This window comes from Equus asinus, chromosome X (assembly GCF_041296235.1).
Source record: "Equus asinus isolate D_3611 breed Donkey chromosome X, EquAss-T2T_v2, whole genome shotgun sequence".
Taxonomy (NCBI): Eukaryota; Metazoa; Chordata; class Mammalia; order Perissodactyla; family Equidae; genus Equus; species Equus asinus.
The window spans coordinates 114,825,983-114,844,679 of NC_091820.1; the positions used below are offsets into that span (position 1 = coordinate 114,825,983).

Here is an 18,697-nt window from a genome sequence, read left to right on the forward strand (position 1 = left end):
TCCATTATACACTAAGACAAAAAATGACTCTTTGATGTTAGAAAAACAAATTACTTTTTAGTCTGACTATTATAGCACGAACCTGGCAATATTACACTTAAGAAAGCTTGACAAAAGTAAAAGAAAAAAATCCCACCAACCCTTCCTTTCCCACATGCATATTTTCCGTTTAAAATATTTTTCTGTTATAAAACTAGTGAGAAAAATCTTACCTCGGACAGCATCTAAGTAGTGAGCTGAAAAGGGGGGGAAATAGTGATTGAATCAATTTCTGGCAGAGCAAAGCTACATAACATGTACTAATGGTTTACTATGTGTTGCCTGGGAGGAGAACAGCAAACTGCACACTACTGAAATGCCTCCAGCTCAAAAGTTGGTATACTGGCCTGTGCAGTTTGTGAATAATATTTTCTGTGGGAAAGATATTAATGGCTTCTCTCCAAGAAACTCTATTAGGCTTCCAAAAAAAGTGTCATATTTCATTAAAAGTATAAGAACTGCATTTTTACATTTCAGTAATAACTTTCATGAAAGAGCACTAGATTGAACTTCTTATTAGTAATATCTTTAGAAGGGAGTTCTGGAGTAACCACCTTTGGTAATCATCACAATATTTAAATCCTCTTATGTGAAGGCAATAAACTTACTGTAGTGCAGGAATGTAATTACTTAAGCTGCATCTGAATCTCACCCCTCACCACCTTTTTAATGAATCTTAAATATTTTCCACAGTCACAGAACAAGACTTACTGTACCTTTAGTAGAGTAGTAATGCAGTTTATTAAGATTATATGTTATATATATTATATATATTATACATTACTTTGGCAGGTTCCAACCGTTATAACAAAATACTTTCACCTAAAAATGAAAGCTGTAGTACCGTCTAGTCAGGGAAAAAGAGCCCACAAACAATGAATTTGTTATCCAGAGGGCATGCTTGCCTTTGCTCTGCATGAATTGTTTGTGTGTTCATGAAATGCCACTGGAACACTCTGTGACCCATTTTCCTTAGCTAAATAGTGGGAATCTTACTCATCCCTCTGTATATGCAGGGAAGCTTTGTGGCAGATACGTGTATTTTTCCAGAAAAATAAAGCATTTTAAAACTGAAACCTTGATTACTATTAGTGTTTTTTTAAGATTTTTTTTAATTTCTATTTTTTTCGGATGTACGTCATATTTCGAATTCTGTGTACATTACATCATGTTCACCACCCGAACACTAATTATAGTGCACCCCTCACATGTGAGCCTAATCACGTCTTTTGCCCTCCTCCCTCCCCCTTCCCCAATGGTAACCACCAGTCCAATCTCCAATGCTAGGTGTTTTTTCTTTGTCGTTTTTATCGTCTACTTATGAGTGAGATCATATGGTATTTGACTTTCTCCCTCTGACTTATTTCACTCAACATAATACCCTCAAGGTCCATCCATGTTGTCACAAATGGCCGGATTTCGTCATTTCTTATGTAGTGTTTTTTTAATTGTGTGAAGACCATGTGATAGATTAACTATTACAGAGGTTTTCTCATAGCCACAGACTGTTCTCTCAGGCAGCATTCTGAAAATGAGTGAAATTGCTGACAGGAGATGAGAGAGGGCAGATGCCTCGGTACAAACTCTCTATACGACCCAATAAACAATTCAACACAGATGTTCTAGTGATGGTAGGTCAGGAATGTCTTCCTCATGTACATTAAAGACAGTCCTTAATGATATTGAATGGCCCCTGTTAAAGTAGTCTCATTTAATGAAATTGCCTCTAAGTGCTTTCAACCAAAACAACCTATACTTTTCAAAAGGAAAAATGAGCAGTGAATGTTATCTTCACAACAAAAACACTTCTCTTATTAACTAACGATGCTTTATTCCAATGTATCATCTTTCATTTGAATAACTCAAAGCACTTGGAAGGCAAAAATATAAGGAATACTGAAGTGATGAGAAAGGAAATGACACAAGAAATAAGGTATTATCAACAAAAGAAGAAACCTCCCAGTTAATGAAACCTACAAACTATGACTAACCCTCCTTCTTTCTCCTCCAACCTCAAATTCTATGAAAACCCTGGTGATTGACTTGCTAGACTGCTTTTACTTCTTCAATTAATCCAATTTACTTTGTTCAAAGTATAGTAGTACTTACCAATCGTGCAGTGGTCGCCCTCCCATCCAGGGCTACACTCACATTTTCCGTCTTTGCACTGGCCATGCTCAGCACAGTGTGAATGACAGGAGCGTTCTTCACATGTTGGTCCTACCCAGCCTTCTTCGCATTGGCAAATTCCCCTTGAGCAGACTCCATGGCTACCACACTCCATGGTACACAGCTCTGTTGGGAATTCAAAGAAGATACATTTACGCATTTTATTAAAACCAAAGTCTGCTCTTTCCAAAAGACATTAAAATTACCCAAAATCCCAGTCTATACTTATATTTTAAATATATAAACAAAATGTCACAAAGACCTTTAGCATTTGAGTGAACGTACAAGGAATTCTGTAAAAAATATAGTTAAGTCTCCAAGTATAAAATAAACTCCCAGTCAAGTTGATTTTGAGCAGTCCATAAAGTGATAATGCCATTCAAGGCTTAGAAATGAAGTCAATGCCAAACAAATGTCAAGTGGGTGTCACTAAAAATTCATTAAGATCACTAATAATGTTGCAGGGATTTTATGACGCTGCAAGAAATCATTGGGGAAAAACAGGCAAACAGTAAAATAGTGCTCTCACTTCATTCAGGAAGACAGTTTCTACAATTGGAAAGATAACTTTCTAGTAAAATTCATAATATACAAAAGGTACAGCTGCCAATGATGGCAATCAGTTGGCTTCCCTGATCATACTAATAATATTTGCATTTGTTTCAAGCATTTAAAATAACTCTTGGTTGATTAAAATATAGTCTTCTTATCTCGAAATGTCATTCAATATTTAGCCAATATAATCAAGATGTATATGGGCTCTGCCGAAGTTCTCTCCTCTGTCTCCTTGGCTTTTTTTTTGAGGAACATTGAATATTAATAAAATTATCACAGTAGAGAAGCCAAAATAAAAGTTCGGCAAGCCTTTCTCTTGACTGAATACCTTTGTTGGAGGGGGAGAAGGGGGATAAAAGCCTACAGAAAGAATGCAATAGGTTTTGGGTACAATTGGCCATATATCCTTGAAGGAAAAACGGTCTTCTGGAAATCAAGTTGTCTATCTTTCATAGTCTCAAATTCTGAAACTGATTTTATATATTGAGAGGGACTGACATGTGGTGATATCAGTGTTATCCTATATTACATGTAAGAAAGCTCTTTTTTGTAACAAATGTTTCTACTCTATAGATAGCAGATTATTTTTCAGTAGATGAGATTATTCTTCTGATAAAGCCATGGTCATGAATTTTATTACTATGTAGATCAATCTGTTTACTAATTAATTCACAGTATTCTCTGAGGGTCAAGGTATGATAAAAAGAGCAGTGGATTTGACATAAGGATTCCTCTGTGTAAAAGCTATGTACCCTTAGGCAAATTACTAACATGCTCTCTTAATCTCTGCTTGTGGAACTACACAAGGGAAGTAATAATATTTATACCTCACAGGGCCATTGGGCAGATTTGAAATTTACTTTGAAGGTAGAACCAACAAGATTTCCTCAAGATTAGATATGAGGAATGAAGGAAAGGGAAAAATAAAAGTTTTGGCTTAAACAACTGGGTGGACAATGCTGCCATTAATGAAATGGGAAAGGCTGAAAGAGGAATAAGGATGGAAGATAAAACAGATTAATTTTGAGATAACATATAGATAGCCAAGTGAAGGCGCTAGTTAGGCAGTGGGACACATCAATTTGACAAGCCAGAGCTGGAGATATGAAATTGGCACTCATTAGCATACAGGTGGTATTTAAAGGCATGGGACTGTATGATATCCCTAAGGAGAGAGAATAAAAGAGCCTCAAGAACGAGCCCTGAGGTATTCCATGATTTAAAGATAAGGCAGAAAAAGAGGAACCATCAAAGGAGACTGGGAAGGAGAGGGCAGTGAGTGATTGGAGGAAATCCAAGAGACTGTGGTGTAACTAAAGCCAAAAGAGGACACGTTTTCCAGAAGAGAGTAGTTACCCGTATAATATTGCTGAAAGGTCAAGTGAGACAAGCAGAGAAGCAGCCCTTGGATTTATCAACATGGAAATTGTTGGTGACTTTAGGAAGAGTTACATTGATAACGTGGTAGTTGTAAAGCCAGGTTCTAATGGGTGGAAGACTGAATGGAAAACTGTGCGTGGGATCATCAGGTTGGAAGAAAAGTCCAGGACCCAGAAAATACAAAAAAAGGAGGCTTGGCCTAGTAAATTATAACTCAGGTAGGTTAACGTTGAAATAGCACCTACTTTCTCTATCTTGGTTCTGAATCTCTGAATGATAATCTGGATTTTTAACTGCAGTTCTTGTAGTGAACCAGAGATTGTAATTGTGCTCCCCTAAATGGTCTCCGCCAAGACACTAAAATCTGAACTGAAAGGGTTTTTCTAAGATTAAGGAACTAAATTAATAAAAGCCAATCAAGTCAGAGCTAACTGAAACAATTAGAGGCAAATATTTTGCATATATTGCTTTATGCAACCATAAATTTTAGGCATAGAGGAGTATATCATTCTGTGATTTCCTGAAAAGTAATAGGACTTAGATGAACAGTATCAACAAAATGGCAGAATAGGCTATCTTTAAACCATCTCAATATAAACACTTAGAAATGTTGAATATAATGTAACAATTTGTAAAATTGCTCACAAGAAAGAGAAATGCTCAAGTCTCAGAAACAAAGAGGATGCTAATAGTCAAAGAAGTAAGCGTATAACTCAACCCTCTGGCAGCCTTGAAGGGTTATTATACCTGTAAAGACTAGAGGCCTGGGTATTTATGTCCACAAGGAAAAAAGTATGAGGTCTTTCGCCCATTTAAGATGGGGAGTTGGACTGAAACTCCTGCAGAAACTAAGGAACCTTGAAAGGCTGCAATCTCAGTGAGATGGGGACTAATAAACTCTATCCACTAGCCCAGAGAGATGACAAGGAAACACTGAGTATATAGCAATAATAATTTTGTAATAATACATAATAATTTGTATAATATAATGATAATTATTATAATAAACTTCGGGGTTAGAAAACAGTACTAAAATAATATACTACCTAACAATAATACTTACAATGGACTGCCCTGAGTGAAATATTTCTAAAGCCTTGTATTATTCAGGAGTCAGGTAGGAGATATTTTGTCAAGTATGCATATAAAAATTTAAAGGTGGAATTCTGTTTCTAGTAATTGTGATCTAAGTAACTTTTACCGTTCTCTTCTGAGGAGAACTAGAAAATTTAGACAAAATACATTTAAAAAAATCTCTTGGATGCTACTAGAGTTCACAAAAGAGTAAAGTACTACTGCGCCAAGTTCCAGGAGAAAAAGAAAACCTAGAGAGGTGAGTCTGACATTTGTGGATGCTTTTCCTCTAGAAGTGTCTGTCAATTCTGGTAGAGGCAGCTGGAAGACTCAGAGACCTGGCTGAGCTTTTGTCAGTCTCATCGGTGCAGAAAAAATATTTGACTAGATAATGGGTAAGAAATTTCCAATACTGAAGAAAACATCAAGCCAAATATATGAAGCAAAATCGAAGGAACACAAAAGTGAAAAAGACAAATTCTAATGCCCCCTTTCTCATTAATTGATGGAACAAGCAGACAAGAAATCAGAAAAGATATGGAATATTTGAGCAACATGATTAACAAATTTGATCTAATTGACAAATATAGAGCACTGCAGTAAATGACTACAAAATACACATAATTTTAAAGTGCACTTGGAACATTTACAAGCATTGACCATATGTTGGGCTATAAAGCAAGTCTCAACATATTTCAAAGTATTGAAATTATTTATAGTATGTTTTCTGTCCACTGTGGAATTAAACTTGAAATCAGTTACAAAAGATAATTATAAAATCCACATAAGATTGGAGATTAAAAAATATGCTTCTCACTAAACTATAGAATAAAGAAGAAATCATTGTGAAAATTAGAAAATATTTTGAAATGAATGAAAATGAAGGCGCCACATATCAAAATTTGTGTAATATAATTCAATTCATGTGTATAGGAACATTTATATAAGGTATAAAGGAAAACCAATTGAAAAACAATGACCCAAGCATCCATTCAAAGAAATTAGAAGAAAAAAGAGCAAAGTAAACTCAAAAAGGGTAGAAGGATGAAAATAATAATTATAAGAGATGAAATTAATTAAATAGGAACAAACATACAATAGAAAGAATCAGCAAAGCCAATATTGATGATTTGTATTGATCGATAAAATTGGTAAGCCCCTGGTGGGGATTGAGCAAGAAGAAAATACAGAAGACTCCAATGACCAACATCAAGAACAAAAAAGTTGACATCGCTATTCATCCTACAAACATAAAATATCATAAGAGGATATTACAAACAACTTTTTGTCAATACATTTGAAAATTTCAATGAAACGGACAAATTCCTAGAAAAATACAACTTATAATAATGAACACAAGAAAAAATGGGAACTAAATAGTTTCTATAAAGAAACTTAATCCACAAAGAAAAATACTCCCACAAAGAAAATCAGTCTCAGATGACTTCACTTGCAAACATACTAAATTTTAAGGAAGAAAATCCACCAGCCTTGAATTAACTTTTCCAAAGAGTAGAAAAACAGGAAACAGTTCTTGATGTGCTTTATGAAGCCAGCATAACCTTGATATAAAATTCTGACAAGGCTATTATAAGACAAAATACAGACTAATATCACTTATGAATATGGATGCAAAAATCCTAAACAAAATAACACAGCAAATCTAGCATTACATAACATGAACTAATATAATGACCAATGAGAGTGAATGGCCAATGATTGGTCTCAATGATCAGAAGTCAGCATTGACTGTCTAAATTAACTCGGCTTTGCAATAAGTCTTGCCATTAACTAGAGCACATCTCCTTACTTTATTCGGCTTCTTTCTTTAGCTGATCAATATTTACGCACACGTACAGACACACACAGAAACTGCCAACATATTGACTGAGGTTGCGTTGAATCTAAAGAACAATTTGGGAAAAATTGGCATCTTTAATTTTGAGTTTTTTGATTCATGAACATGGTACAGTTTTGCATTTATCCAGGTCTTCTCTAATTTTTCTTATAAAGTTTTATAGTTTTTCAGCATAGACCAATGAGAGTGAATAGAATCCTAAAACATATAAGGATACTTGATTTATGGTAAAGGTGCCACTGCAGGAAGTGGGAAATGATTACTATTTTAAAGTGAATGGTTCTGGGAAACTGAATATCCATTAGAGACAAAATTCATCTCTACCTCATCCCATATACAAAATCAACTCTAGACAGAATGTAATAAACATAAACCAACCATGCTTCTAGAATGCAGCATAAGAAAACAATTTCATGATCTTAGGGTAGAAAAACTTTCTTAAACAGTACACAAAAATGCTAACCATAAAGGCAAAAATTAATAAATTGCATTTTATCAAAATTAAGGACTTCTTTTATCAAAAGTCAAAAAACCCACATGCTGTAAGTGGTAGAATATATTCACAGCACATATAACTAAAGAAGAGCTTGTATCCAGAATACACAAAGAACTTCTTTAAATCAATAATAAAAAGACATGGGGCCAGCCCGTGGCCCAGTGGTTAAGTTCATGTGCTCCGCTTCAGTGGCCCAGGGTTTCTGGGTTTGGCTCCTAGGCACGGACCTAGCACTGCTCATCAGGCCATGTGGAGGTGGTGTCCCACATAGCTCAACTAGAAAGACCTACAGTTAGAATATACAACTATGTACTGGCGGGCTTTGGGGAGAAGAAGAAAAAAAAGGAGACAGGCAACAGATGTTAGCTCAGAGCCAATCTTTAAAAAAATAAAAAATAATAAATAATAAAAAGACACATGACCCAATAGAAAAATGGACAAGAGATCTGCAGAGGTACTTTACAAAGGAGGATATCCACCTCTACAAAAGCACATGGAAACATGCTTAGCATCATCACTTATTAGGGAGATACAAAATAAAATAACAATGAAATACTACTGCACACTCACAAGAATGATTAAAATCTAAAAGACTGACAGTAATACATTTGGTGACAATGCGAAGAAATAGAAAATCTCATACACTACAGGTGATTGTGTAAATTGGTACAAACCCTTTGGAAAACTCTGACATTATCTGCTAAAGTTTTATATATGTGTACCTGTGGCTCAGCAATTCCAGTTCTCAGTATTCACTCAACAGAAGTGCAAGCAAGCAAACATTCACCAGAAGATACGTAAAAAAGCGTTCATAATAGAATTATACGTACTAGCCAAAAATGGAAAACACCTCAAATATCCATCAACAATAGAATAGATAATTAATTGTGGTACTCTTGCAAAGAAATAGTACATCACTATGAAAATGGATGATCTATAGCAATGTGCTATATGTACTTTCCTGTATGTGTGTTATATTTTAATAAAAGGTTAAGAAATTAAATGTAATAACCAAAAGAACAGAAACAGAATATATAACTTCCTAATCAGAAAAGGGGGAAAAAGAATGAAGATAACTCAATTGGTCAAAGAAAAAGCAGAAAGGGGGAAAAGTAAAAAAAAATATTGTAAATAGGAGACACAAAGAAGATCATAGGATATAAATCTAAACACATTAGTAATCCCAGTAAATAAAAACAAATTGAACTTGCAATTTAAAGGAGACTCTGGAATTGAGTAAAAAAGAAAATCTAGTCACATTCTTTCTCTTAATAAGAGATGGCCTGAAACATACTAATGCATAAAAGATAGTAATAAAAGGAAGAAGGCATTCTAGAAAAGTACCAACCAAGAGAAACTTAGTGTAGCTATAACATTAACAGACAAAATAGATTTCAAGGCATAAAGCATTATTATAGATAGAGTCATTACATAATGATAAAAGGAATAATTCACCAGGAAGATATAACAATCCAGACCCTGTAAGAAAATATAGCTTCAAGATATATAAAGCAAAAACTGACAGACTGATAAGGAGAAAAATTGAAAATTTCACAATCAGTAAGAAGAAGATAAAAAAATAGGGAAGATGCAGAAATTTTGAATAGTATAATTAACAACTTTAATGTAATGGATATATAGAGAATCCCAAAGCTATGGCTATACAGTACATATTCTTTTCAACCACACACAGAATACCCACAAAAACTGACAAATATTAGTTCACAAGGCAAGGCTCAACAAATGGTAAAGATTCTACATCATACAGATCACGCTGTTACAGCAAAACGTACTAAAATTAGAAGTCAATAAACAAAAAGCAGAAGAAAAACTACAGAAAAGTGTTCTTTAAAAATACATTTTAAAATAATTCATGGATTACATAAACATTGTACTGGAAATTAGGAACTGAATAACAATGAAAATACTATCTATAAAAATTTTTGGGATGCAGCTTAGACAGTAACTTAAAGGAAATTTACAGCCTTACAGACATTCAGTAGAAAAGAAGAACAATTGAAAATTAATGAACAAACTCTCCAACTCAAGGAGTTAGAAAGAGGACTACATGTAAGTCGAAAGAAACAAACAATAAATCTAAGAGCAGAAGTTAATGAAATCAGAAACAAAGAAACAATACAGAAGATCAACAAAACTAAAATCTGTGTCTTTGACAGGAATAATTAGAGAGAAACCTCTGGCAAGGTAGAGCAAGAAAAAAAGAAAGGAACTGATACAAATAAACATTAAAGATTAAAATATAAAAATAAATTAGAGCGTGCTATGAAGAACTTTAGCCAGTAAGTTTGAAATCTTAGACAAAGTAGACACTTTTCAAGGATAAAAAAAGGACTTGAAAAGAAACAGAAAGCCTCAATATACATTAAAGACACTGAAAACGGCCCAGACAGTTTTACAGGTGTATTTTGCCAAACTTCCAACGAACAGATAATCTTGATTTTAAGCTATACCAGAGAAGAGGAAAACAGAGAACGTTCCTGAATCATTTTATGAGACTACTATAATCTATTTCCAAAATGGGTTAAGGAAAGAAATGACTTCTTTATAGGCCAGTCTCACTTACAAACATGCCTGCAAAAATCTCCAATAAAGATCTGGAAATCAAACCAGCAATACACACACACACAGACAAATGTAGAAATTATAACCAAGTGGGCATGAATGCTAGGATGGTTTGACTTTTGAAAATCTATTAATGTAATTCATCATTGAATGAATCCATTTCACTTTAATCTCATTTCATAGTGGATTAAAGAAAAACTATCATCTCATATACAGAAAGAGCACTATATAAAATTTAGTTCCTATTTATGATAGAATCTCTTAGCAAAATAGGACTAGAAGAGAACTTACTGAATATGATAAAGGTGATTTACCAAAATCCTAAAGTATGCATCACTTAGCAATAAAATAATAAAGATACTCCCCTTAAAGTCAGAAGTACTACAATTAACTACTGCTTCTAATTCAATGTTGTCCTGGAGATCTTAGCTAGCACAATAAGGCAACCAAAAATGTAAAATGTTTAATACCTAGAGGGGAGAGACAAAATTGAATATACAGGTAAACTATGAAACCTAGAAGAGAGGACAGCAAGGTTATTGGATACAAGATTAACAGAAAAAAAAAATCAACATCATGCCTATATATCAGGGACAGCCAAATTAGAACACATAATTAAAGAAAAACTCATTCACAATAATAAATCTAGCAAAAAAAAGCTCAGCATTCTTTTATATAAGATTTTTAAACTTTTTGAGTTGAAGAAGACATACAAAGACTCAATCAATGCAGAGAGAGACTGTGTTCACGGCTCACGGGCGTCCGTATCATTAGGATGTCAATTTTCCTCTACTAGTTCTGTATATTCAATGTAATTCCAGTCAATATCCCAACAACACTTTTCATAGAGCTTGAAAACCTGATCCTAAAATCCATACGGAACAGAAAAGACTAAGAATACCCAAGAACATCTTGAAGAAGCATATTCATTGATGTGCATGTGTCTCCTAACCTAAATGTGCATCAACACGAAAATGGATGTATAAATTTTGCTGTATTCATACAACGTAAAAAGTACGGAAGTTAACTTGAATGAAGTAGAGGTACATGCCACAATATGGATCAACCTTAAAAACATAACGATGAAGGAAGAAGCAAGTTATTCATATAAAATTTCAACAGATGCAGAACAATATATTTTTATGGCTATATACATATTTGTAAAAGCCTAAAAATATGTACAGGGATGATTACATTTAGGGTAGTCATTTCTGCTGCAGGGAAGGGAGGGGGAGGGGACCACAAAAGGATACACAGGCACTTCATTCGTATTTGTTAATTTTTAAAGCTAAGTTGTGGGTTCATGGTTGTTCATTATGTTATTTTATATGCTCAAAATATTTAGCAATAATTTAGAAAAAAGAAATTAAAGAATTAGTAACACTGTCTTTAGGGACTGCTCTATTGAATAAATGAGTGGAGATCTGACTTAACCTAAGTCTTGTACTCAACACAAAGCCTTCCACGGATATAGGCCACAGCCACTAACCTAACTTACAGTTTCAGCACAAGCATCCAGGTGGGAAGCGACATCCTCATGAGTACAGGAATTCTCTGCGAAATAAACTACTACAAATGGAGAAGCAGATCTTAAACAATAAGCATTCCTCATTTTGAACGGCATCAACATTCCTGCAATTGTATCCAGTTCCAAATGGAGTTCCTGGACTGATTTTGATTTTTTCAATCCCAATCTTCTTATAATGAGCAGTGGGGTAGGTGTGGGGGCAGGACTAACAGAAAATAGATGCTGGCAATTGTATAATTTACAAACATGATAGAAATGATATTTGCTCTAATATATTTGTCTCACGAATAGTGCTATTCTATGTGTGATATTTTCTATCTGGTTGAAAATACATTAACATTACAGGCTACAAAATACGACAAAAGAATGCTAAAATATAAACATTCTTCTTTGCAAATGTATTGGAAAAGAACATGAAAAATATAGGCAGACATTTTAAAGTTCTATTGAGACATTTCATTTTTAATAAGTTTCTTTATGCGTGTCAACAATGAACAACACTTGTATAAATTGAACTAGGATACAACTGGAACACTTCTTTGTTGCAGCTGACAAAGAAGAATTTGATTAAATAGTAAATCCTTCAGAGCCTCCCTCAGAACCATTTCTCTGAGATTTACTTTTTAGACAAAAGTTCCCAGTAAAGTAAATTCTGTTATTCTTGGCACTTCGGCTGTGGCCAATGTTGGACAGTGATAATACTGGGTACCCCCAAATGTTAGATCTGAATATCAGTTAAGTTCTAAAATATACATTTATATAAAAGTTTCAATAATACAATATGACATTCTAAACAAGGAAAGGACAACTTTGATGTGAAAATTCACAAAAATTTATAAATTACTATGTCCATTTGTCCAGCATCTAGGAGAATCACTTAAAGATCAAAGGAAATCAGGCTGGGAGCAAAAAGAAAATCAAGACTTGGGAATGAATGAACCTGAATACATAGAGAGTGTCTGTTTGTTAGACTATAATACAGTTTTTGTTGGGGAAACTATGAGGATTTTCTCACTGTTTTGTGTGATTAATGTGGGAAATAAGAGTAAGGAGAAAAATAAGTTGACTTGGTAAGTGCGAGCAGTGCCAACTCGAGCAGCTTAAGGGCTGGAAAAATTTTACAGTGTATACCAGGCTCTTCACTAAAATCAAGCAATGACTCAACCAAGAGTAATAAATATTATTAAGAACAAAAGTTTGTGTACTTGGTATTATTTTTTCAAATACTTGAAGCTTTTTGTTTTACGACTTTCAGATCCTTCCAGTCCTCAGTGGTCAACATTCTTCTTGAGAGTGTGACTATTATAAATAACTATTAGCTTTATAGAAGCCTTGCTCATGCATGCACACACACAAGCATGCTCATACCCACATACACATACACACACACACATTTTTGGTCTCTATTTCTATGAAAAGCAATTTGAAAAATATTAATTGTTAAGGTATCTATTTTATTGTATAGAGTTAATTTGAATACTACCTTCTCCTTATCTTTACTAGTACCTTGCTATGACAAAGATTTGGTTTTATTACAGGCTATATGTCACATTTTCTGTGTTTGAGGTATAATAGTGTATCTCTCATTTTAACACACAAAACCTATCACATTAGCATAACATTTGTCCCTCAGCCCTAGCATTACAATGGGCTTCAATATGTTTTAGTAATCTTAACTCTGTTTTACATTTAAACACCAATCTGAAGAGATTACAAAATGTCAGTTAGCTCTTTCTGTACAAATAGAAACATACAAGCAGCAGTAACAACACACTCTAGCCTATAAAAATCTTGAGATGAGTCTCAAATTCTTGATGGATAAGAACAAAAATTGGAAGGAATCCTGTATTTGAAGATCGAGGGTTGAATTGACTTTCAGTTTACTGTTTCATGGATTATGGTTATCACATGGCCTTGCATTTCCTTTATAAAATGGTGACCTGTTCTCTGGTAAGTCTGAAAAACTGACAGGACAGGAAAAATCGTACCTTGCTTACAACTTTTGAATTCAATAAAGTAATCAACTGGCTTTTTAAAAATATCTAGAATCTTTCCTTTGGAATAAATCCTGTTTCCTGCCAAATAAAATATTCTCCCATAACTCTAGGGGTCACATTTTGCTTAGCTCAAGGATCAGAAGCTGGAAGCATTGAGACTGAGGTGAACCTCTACTCAGTCATGGCTATGGAATGCAACTGTGTCTCAATCTTTTGATTATGAACCCAACATACTTGCCTGTCCAATAGTATCCCCAAGTGCTAAAGAATGTTAAAATCTAGACACTTGTCTCACAAATGCTTTTCACTCGACTCAATAGGTAGGTATCAGGTTGTTAAGGTAAAACCATCACCCTTAAGGAGAAAATGTTAACTTTGGAAACTCCCAACCTATCATTAGTAGTAGGCCACGCGCTCTGTACTGATTGTTCAGCTGTGGGAAAGTTTCTGTTGGTCTATCCACAGCTTTTTAATTAAGACTTTCTTATCATCATTGCTGCCTATTTGCAGACTGTGACCACCTAAAAGAGCCAGCTTAACTGGCTCATCGAGGTATCAAACTCATGTCCTCAGACTCAATAAAACAGTGCTCTCACTTGTAAAACCACATACAACTACTACTGGAACAATTATTATTCCATCCTGGCTCAGAGTGGCTACTTAAGAAGCATTTATTGGTAAGTTAGGAAGCAGTTCTTTATATATAAAGTTTAGCACTCTTTTTGGAAGGATTTGACATAATGTTAAAATTGCGTCAGGGAGAACTTTCTCTCCCTTCTCTGACTGATTTAGACCTGTTTTTCCTTCTTGAGAAAATTTTGGCATTACTTCTCCCTTCCTTCAAATGAATTTTATTAATCCCTTTGTTGCACATCTAAAACTCCTGCATGGAGTTTTTCTAAGGCAATACACCTCCCAATTTAGGATAGAAAGGCTCATGTTCCCCAAAGCTCTATAAACCAGGGATCTGGTTTAAAGAGATCTTTAAAGATACATCCAAGGCTCCAAACACATCTGATAGCATTACTTCCGTGGGGAAGCCAAAGCTGTTTGTTGGAAGGACACTTCATGCAGACTGAAAAATTTACTCCGAATGAAAAAGAGCTTACTGAGCTGTTTTTTCCCCATTCAACACTCATGCTAAGGGCTCTCTGGCTTTTGAAAATGAGGTCTAATTGGAGTCCACCAGAGAGACAATGCTAATAGTCATCAGACAACCTCTGCAACTGTGGTAGGCTCCTGCATCCTTAACACAGAAGGTGTGTTGAAGGCATTACAGAGGCATGGAAGGCAGCTCTCTGTCAAAGACCTGGGGAAGGGCTGCATACATATTTACGAAGCTGCCATCATTGGCCAGCAGACCATGCACCTACAGTTTATTTTTACCCCTATAAATAAATATGACAAGGAGAAAAGAAATGTAAAAAATCCAAAGTCCACAAAATCCTCTGCATGATGAAGACAAAGACATATAAATGTCCTTATATATCATCTGAATGCACAACTTAGTACCATTTAATACATTTAATTTTTTTAATTTATAATTTTACTCTATGACAATCACTAAAATGTTTAAAAGGTTGCACGGTTATTAGTTCATCTGAACTTTAAGAGATATATTTTATATGTTTCCTAAAAGCTGCCATATCCACTCTTCTAAGGATTAATAATGGAATAAAGAATTTGACTTCACATCTATCCTTGTCCCACAATATTAACATTCAGTAAGGTTGTACTGTACTGTAGGAAAGCTGTGAGTAGTAGTATATTAATCTAACTATATTTAAACAAAATTAAAGTCCTTGATTTACTTTCAATTTCACAAATATCATGCTATGTATTTCTATCTAGTTAGGTACCTTCAACTCAACTTATTAATAATCTGCCTTTTAATCTCTACTCATAGTCCAATTTTTTACCCTGATTCCACTATTTTTGTTAATACCGTGATAATGTGCCTGGTTTCCAAAGCTAGGAAACTTGGCATTATGTTTTCATCTTCTTTTTCCCCTATGCTCGTATCTAGCCAGGTCTTTCAATTCTTATGTTTCCAATTCCACTTGATTTCTCCCTCTCTCTCTGGAGAGCCAGTATAGCATAGTAGTTAAGAGTCTGGGCTCTGAAGACGATTTCCTGGGCTGGAATACTAGTTCAGCCATGGATTAACTATTGTGACCTTGGGCAAGTCACTAAAACTTTCTGTGCTTTGGTTTCCCATCTATAAAATGGGGTTGTTGCATGGATCAAATGAGTAAATATATGTAAAGTGCTTACAACATTGCTGGGTACATAATAAGTGCTATGTAAGTGTTAGCTCTTATGATTATCTCTGTTTCCAATATACTTATCAGGGCCTTCATCATCTTTTGTCTTGAGTCTCACAAAAGCTCTGTTCTCTCTTTATACATCCAGTAACCAACTACAAGCTAGAATAATAGAATCTTAGGATTTGGGAGAACTGTAAAATTCATCTAGTTCAACCCCTCACTTTGACATACAAGCCTCCTACCTTTCTGATATTTCCCCCGAAGTTTTAGCTATTGCTTCGCAAAACCAGTCAACTACAATTCTACTTTCATGCAGCCATATTAGAAAGTAATTTGCTGATTTGAACTGAAATCTGCTGTCCTCTTTCTTTCACCAATTTGTTTATTTCTGCCCTTTTGGTCTACCAAAAATTGACATATTCTCTCTTCCACTGTCAGCCCCACGGATAACTGAAAATAGCTATTTGATCTCAAAGTTTTTCTTCTTCTAACCATCCCTGAGTCCTTCAACTGTTCCTTACATTACATGGCTTGTTTACTCTTAACATCTTGGCTTCTCCTCTTTGGACAAGGCATAGCTCTGGTCACATATTATGTGTAAAAATGTTTCATAGTTTCCCAAAACACACTAATATCCAAATTGCTTAGCCTATAAACATAAACTCTTCCCAACAAAACCACAATCATTACCTTTCTGACTTAGCTTTCATTATTCCCCTATTTGCATCCTCTGCGACAGGTAAATTTGACGACTAGCCCTCTCCCAGAGTCACCTTCCTTTTCATGCTTCTGGAGCTACATCATATTTTCCTTCCTTCTTCCATGCTCTTCCCACAGCCTATGTTTATCTGCCAAAATTATCCTTCAACTTGCAGCTTGAATGACACATTCTTCAGGTGACAGTCCATGGTCCATGATGCTCCAAGGCAGGGATGATATCATCCTATTGTGTACTCTGCAGAGCTTTGTTTACACATCTGCTACGGCTCTTACTCCATATAATCTCTTACAGTAGCTTTTTATACATATGCATTATTCTCCCTACAATATTACAAGGTGATGAAGGCAGTAGCTGAGTCTCAATCTTTTTTCTCTCTTACATTTCCTAACACATGATAAGCACTCCATAAATACGCATGGAATTACTTCATTAAGTAAACATTTGAGTACCCCATGTAGCTCAGGGTATGATAGGACCTTAATATACATTTAATAAATAAATTACTGACAAATATAAAAGTGTCTGACTGAAATTTTCAGTCTGGGTGACTAGAAAAATGTTGGCACCATTGAGGGAAATTAGGAGGTCTGGAAAAGGCAGTGATTGCCTGGGATGAAGGCTGTGCTTAGTTTTGAATGTGTTGAATTTAAATGCTGGCATATGATGCAGAATGATAGATATTTACTGAGCTGGCATCTTGAAAGCTCCATGCTAGGTGCTGTTGTGTATACAGAAAGAAGGCAGGAAAGGTTATAGTGTTAATTCTTAGGCACTCGGCTGAGATTAACACTAAAAGTAACAAGAAAATACTAGTGGCTATGAACAGGGATGGCCTTTTCTCATGTGTGCTTGTTAAACTCCTCTTCTAAATTTCTCTGGTAGATACTCAAAAGTAAAGACCTGAATCTCTATTTTCACTCATCGTCATTTAGCAAGGACTTCATTCTGTATAATCACTGGTTTGAAAAGCCTAGGGTGTGAGGAGAGTTAACTCTTGCTGAGACTTCAAAAGTCAATTCTCACAAGTTACAACCTCCCAGACACGTGCTAACTACCAATAAACACACTAGACAAATGCCCTCCTTGGAGGAGGAAAGTGTTGTATTCCTTTGAGGTTTGGTTTCCAACTTTTAAGAATGCCAAGAGCAACACAAATTCAAAGGAGAGAGGCAGTTTCCTCCTACTCTGCTGTCAGCCATCTTCTGGGGAAAACAATGTTTTTATGCACCTCTGAGCTAATCACCCGCGAAACCAGTGTCCTTTAAATGGAAACAATATGAAATATAAATGATCAGCTAATATGTTACAATTATGTGAAATATTCTCTAATAAAAGTAGAAAATATTGGTTAACTTGAAAATTATAGAATGTATTCTCAAATAAAAAACAAATATTTTGATCATATGAATTATGAGTGAAAATATTCCCCTAATCTTTTTCATTTTAGCATCTAAATCCAGGCTGAGACTAATTTGGTTGGTTCTTATAAAAAGAAATGAAACTTAAAACTCTTATTTAGGTTTTAATATATTCAACTACATTTCAGATTTTCCTTAACAAGCCTAAATATTAAAACAGCTTTTAAAAATGAGCGTATAAAATAAACAAATCATCTTTATCATGAAGGCACTCTGATTTTACTTTCCATGCATATTTAAATGATGACCCTTTTAGAGTTATCCATACCCTGTAACTGTCAAATTTTTAACTTTCCACTTTTTAATAAAAATGATTTCCATAAAGATTAGAAATTAATCAAACATGACTCTCAAATCTAATATATTTTAGTGCTGGAAGCTGTAAAATTTCACCTATCTAGGTTTAATAAAGAAAGTTTTTTCAATTTAAATATACATTGCATTTAATAAGCTTGCATGATAATTTCAACAATGTTCATGGGTTCTTTAAATTATCTTCCTGCTGTGTCCGGGATACAATCCAATTTCATTTTTGAGCAACTGAGTTAAGAAAAGCTTTCAAAATCACAAAATGATTTCTAATGGCACAAAGTGAAATGATTAGATGTCAGC

General features: G+C 34.6%; 1 protein-coding gene across 2 annotated transcripts in view; it reads right to left on the bottom strand.

Annotated features, from left to right (window-relative positions):
• The window catches only part of TENM1 (teneurin transmembrane protein 1), a 748,343-nt gene that overhangs the window by 171,219 nt on the left and 558,427 nt on the right, over positions 1–18,697 (bottom strand). The window contains exons 14-15 of one of the 2 annotated variants that reach the window (XM_070502851.1): positions 2,149–2,334; positions 213–236 (exon numbers count right to left, since the gene is read on the bottom strand). In XM_070502851.1, coding sequence (XP_070358952.1) covers positions 213–236; positions 2,149–2,334 — 210 coding nt within the window. The remainder of the gene's footprint in view (positions 1–212; positions 237–2,148; positions 2,335–18,697) is intronic. The other variant, XM_070502852.1, reaches the window with a different exon arrangement.